Source organism: Cryptomeria japonica, chromosome 3, assembly GCF_030272615.1.
Source record: "Cryptomeria japonica chromosome 3, Sugi_1.0, whole genome shotgun sequence".
Classification (NCBI taxonomy): Eukaryota; Viridiplantae; Streptophyta; class Pinopsida; order Cupressales; family Cupressaceae; genus Cryptomeria; species Cryptomeria japonica.
Genome location: NC_081407.1, coordinates 792,014,979 through 792,020,188, shown reverse-complemented (window position 1 = coordinate 792,020,188; position 5,210 = coordinate 792,014,979). Strand labels below are relative to the sequence as shown.

The window sequence follows — 5,210 nt, the reverse complement described above, 5'->3', positions numbered from 1 at the left end:
GAAAGACTAACAAAAGTGCTAAAATAACACCAACAAAACTACTATATGAACGGACACGCTAATTAAAGCTATCAAACAAAATGAAATCTCTATCTGACAGAGAGCGTGAAAGCTCTAAAATAGTTACAGTAGCAATATTTAACCAACAATAGAAAATATAACTGAGACAAAGGCGCTACTTCTCTTACAGAAGCACCATAACTCTGACAAAAGCTCTAACTCCTTAGTTGTCGAAAGCACTAAAACTCATTTAATAGTGCTAAAGCGTAGCCTATGTGTGGCAATTTTGGCAATTTTTCAAAAAAAGTTAGTAGTTTTAATCAGAAGGTTGTGTGTTTGATTCACGTCGGGTTCACCAAATGATGCAATGCAAAAAGCATGTTAGGAACACAAGACAAGTCAAATGTTAGTGTTAGTAGTATCAATCATAAACAAAATAGAAATGAAACTACAAATCCTAAGCATGCATATCAAGAGAGATATAAAACATATTATAGAAAACACACAAAAATGGAGGAAAGACACTAAACCCTCCCAAATGCTCTCCAGAATGCTCATAGCTTCTCCTCCCTTGTTCCTCTCCTCTCCAAGTTCCACATGAGTGTAGCCCTCATCTTTTTGCACTAGTATGGATGTCTTATGGAGATTCAAGATTATGAAAATGATTAATTATGCAAATGGAAGCTAAATATGAGAAAGTATCTAATTAATCTATGTTAATTTTATCCAAAATAACAAAGAAAACTGCTCCTAGATGCTTTCTCAAATTTGGTATAAGTTTGATGCATACAAGAGTTTTGGATCTAGATATGAAAGAAATGGCTCTATTTATAGGAAAAATAGGGCAATGGATGGTTGAGATTGAGTAATCTCAACAAGGGTCGGGATTGATGGGTTTATGATCCATGTGAGGGCTTTCAACCCAATCCCAAGATGACAAATGTCAACATGAGATGGCTTGAGAGGAGAGAGAAGAAGCATTACATGCTTGAAATGACTTGAAGGTTACCTTAGGAGGCAAGGTTAGGCTTGAGTTGAATGAATAAAGCCTTTATTCAATGAATAATGCTTTTATCCAATGGACAAACTCTTGTTCAAGAGTTAGTGGGGATAACCATGGTCAAAGAAATGGATGCTTGAAGAGACCCATAAGTTAAATTGAGGTTCAGTTAGGGGGAAAGTCTCTAACCATGTGTGTGAGTTGAGTTAACCATTAATAGTTATGTAAGAGCCATTAATGGTTTGGAAGACTTTAGGGGTTAGTTTGTTGGAGACATAAACCATTTAATTCTTTTCAATGACTTTGGAGGCTTTAAGAAGTGACTTCAAGTTGCTTAGGAATGTGACAATAATAAGGGGATGGGTTTAGGCTAATTAGGAATGGTTTAGAAGAATCTAGAATGGGTTTAGGATGCAAATGGGTTTGGTGGGTGATAGAAAATAGGATTTTAATTAAAATAAAATTCATTATTTCAATAAAATAGATGCAACTTGCATTTGTAGGAGAATGCAAGTGGGGGGGTAGTTTAGGGATTTTAAATAAATATTTGATTATTTATTTAAAAATGGAAAGGGGGTTAAATTAAATAAATATGTTTTATTCATTTAACCTATTTACATTGTGGCTTAATGAATTAATTTTAAATAAATTGAATAATTTATTTAATTAATAGAAGAAGAGGTTGAAGATGAATTAACTAGATATTAATTTAATTAACTTGTCATTAGACTAATAATATTGATAAGAAATTGCTTATGAATGGTGTGTATGGGCTCCAAACTCTTATGGAATATATCTACTATTTGTACTGTACAATACAAAATTTCCTTAGCGAACACCATTGATAAGGGTGGTCATAGACAAAGTAATATAAAATTACTTATTTTAGCTAGAGATGGTTGTAACAAACAAATTTCAGTAACATAAAACATAAAACTCAGCTCCAAATGGATCACCCCTAGAACATAAAGAGTTAAGCAATAGGGTTGTTATTATTTCTTTGTATTTTATTCTATTAGCTTGATCAATATAAAAAAAAAAAGAGTTAAGCAATGGTTTTGAGTGGGTTAAATATTTAGATTGAATGATGAATTATTAGGAAGTTCAGTAAAAAAGCATCCATGAATCAATGTAGTTTATCCTATTGACACATCATAGAAACTTAATAATTTATTCAAAAAGGAAAGTACGAGGAATTTTGTTTTTGGTACTTTTAAGAGTATTGCAGTCAGGGATGATTTTCCATTGAAAATAAATTAAGTGAAAGTAAGTAAATTAAATTAAACAAATGAAAATTGAAAAATGATTATGTAGTATTTCTTCTAGTATAATAAATAGATTCGTGTAGAAACTAAAATTATATTTTTAATAGTCAATTATTAAATATCTATTATCGTCATATCATTTGTAATCATCATTATTTATTATATTAATTCAATTAAATATTTTTTTAATTATTTAATTAATCTGAATTAATTATTCATTCAAATAATTTAGAAAATCATATTATTGTTATATTATTATTATATTATTAATTATCATTATTATTGAATCACAATTTGTGAAGTTTGAAAGTGGCATATTGTAGGCCACGCCAATATAGATAGATTCAAAACCACATGCCTCATTATAACCGTTTGCAAACTTAAAAACAAACATTATAGTTGCAAATGCACATTTGCACTAGTCTTAAGAGTCCAACTATTGAGCATTGTGCTTGATTAAATTCGGATCTTACTAAGAACCAATGTCTAAAACTCATCTTGATTTTGTTCAATATAACTATGTATTTTTTGTGTTTAGGTGACAAAAACATAAGATTACATTGGGAGAATGTTGGCATTAAAATGTGATTGTAAATAAATTTTAATTGAACACAAATAGTTATATTTGGATGAACAATACATTTGGTTCTAGGGAATTTAATAGATGTCTGTACAAACATACCTTCTATACATTTCTATGTCATAATTGATAAATGGAAGAGTTAGTACATTTTATTTATTGTGTGGTACATGATTTATCTTTTATATCATTCAATAAGCACGTGAAGATTCTAATCTCTCACATGTATTAATAAACAACTTTCAAACTGACTTGTATTAATAAACAACTTTCAAACTGACTTATGATACATTAAGTTTCCTAAACCCTAACATATCTATCGAAAATGAAAATGAATTTTGATTAAGCTTTTATTTTCCTTTTCTTTGAGAAAAGGATTGCTTATTAACCTTTTATGCCGTCAACATCCATTGAATGATATAGAATTTTAAAAAATGGTTTGTCAAACTTACCGGTGGAGAAGCATCCACATATTTCAAAGGAAAGCCTCATGCACATTATCCGCAATCTCTGCACAAAATTTATCATTTGACCACACCTTAAAATCAAAGTAGGAGACTAAACTTAAAAAGTCTCGATATTCTTTTGTATTTGTCTAGTGTGAATTTGTTCTTACAAAACAAGAATTTGACTTCTGTAACGTATGAAAATAGTGTAATTTGGCTTTTTAAGCTTTTCGATAACAATCCAACTCATCCACTTGCATTAAAAGACCAAATTCCATCATTAACCATTTGGCTTATGGCCATGCTCAAGTCAAAATTCTCGGCTGCATTCCAGATTTAAGGCATCAATTGTCTGCACCCACTTGGGCAATGACTATAACTCATTCACACATCATGATTATATGTAATGGTTTTCCAAGAGCGAGGAATGGATATACCTAATCTAGTTCGTCGATTTTCAGAGATCAAAATATGAAGGCCACTGCGGTGCAGAACTTGATTCTAGGAATTATAACTTTTGTGCTTCTCCTGATTTCATCAATTGTAATTTTAACCAGCAAGACAAGATCTGATGTATTTGCGTCCACAGGCTTAGAATATTGTTTCAATGATTTCAAGCCCTTCAGGCAATCATTCTATTCATTCATTTCCTTATAACTTGACATTCTAGTTGGGATTTATGTATTGAAACATTTCATGTGTTGCAGATATGTTGTAGCTGCCGACGTGATAGGCTGTGGTTATTCCTTCATTCGAATTATTCAAATATTTAGTGGAATCAGTGGAGGACTTTATTTTTATCTCAGTTTCATCTTCGATCAGGCATGTCTTTCACGTTAGCTTATTATAGCCAAAGATTTGCTTAAGATTTCTCATTTTCTAAAATTGTATCATTTTCTTAATGTTTTGGCCCTTTGGGTATGCACTGTGATAAAACAGGTTCTGGCCTATATAATTTTATCTAGTACCTCCGCTGGCATAGGATGCATAATGATAACAAAAGATGTCCCTGAAGGTGGAGAAGCATATGGTGCTGCTGCAAAAAAGTTTTTGAGGCATCCATCAGCTTCTGTGAGTTTAGAGTTTCTGGGATTCATCGTTGTAGCAGGCTGTGCAGTGATGTCAGGTTACAGCCTGTCTTGTTACCTATATTCATCAACTACAACTAGTGTGCCAAGGCAGGGAAGCTATGTTGATAGTAAGCAGCAAGGAAATGCTAGAAACCAGTTTTCAGCACAAGTGTAAGAAATGAAAGCATGAGGATATGTTGTCTTGTATGCAATAAAATACATGGAGTTACAATTATGAATATGATGTCTGCCACATCCACTGCACGCAAGTGCTTTTTGAAATATATATCCTCCAAGCAGAAGAGAGGTTGTCTAACATTTATTTTGGCAAGTAAATGCTATTTTCTTATCATAAGGTATGATTTTTATAATAGAATTTAAGGGTTGAGTTAATAGGAACAATTTCCATTTTATTGAGTCTATTTCATCAAAATTAAATTTTAAAGTAATTTGTTGACAATTTATTTAACAGATATGTTCATATTGAATTTACATAATAAAAGTAAAATTCACTTCAACATAAAATATGGTTGAATATATCTTCAAGATAATTATTATGCTATTTGAAAAATAGCAATTAAATAATTTATCTAAAATATGATATTTATTCATTTTCAATTTATACATGTTAAGTGGATGAATAAAAGAATGCACTAAAGAATAATCTAGTGCAAGTTTGTAAGAAGTAATAATAAATTGTTCTATTGGTTGTAAGTTATTTTATGATATATTATATAGTGGGTAGATTAAATGAATATTAGTTGTTTATCTAAAGGTGAATTCGAACATATTGTTTGAAAGAGAATAATTTAAGTCAAGTACTTAGAACATCTATACAAAATAATATAA

General features: G+C 30.7%; 1 protein-coding gene across 1 annotated transcript; it reads left to right on the top strand.

Annotated features, from left to right (window-relative positions):
* The first annotated feature begins 3,762 nt into the window (after positions 1 to 3,762).
* Positions 3,763 to 4,536, top strand: LOC131060648 (CASP-like protein 4C3). Its single transcript, XM_057993960.1, has 3 exons — positions 3,763 to 3,917; positions 3,999 to 4,113; positions 4,231 to 4,536. Exons 1-3 carry the CDS (start codon positions 3,763 to 3,765, stop codon positions 4,534 to 4,536), a joined length of 576 nt encoding a protein of 191 aa, XP_057849943.1.
* Positions 4,537 to 5,210: the final 674 nt, after the last annotated feature.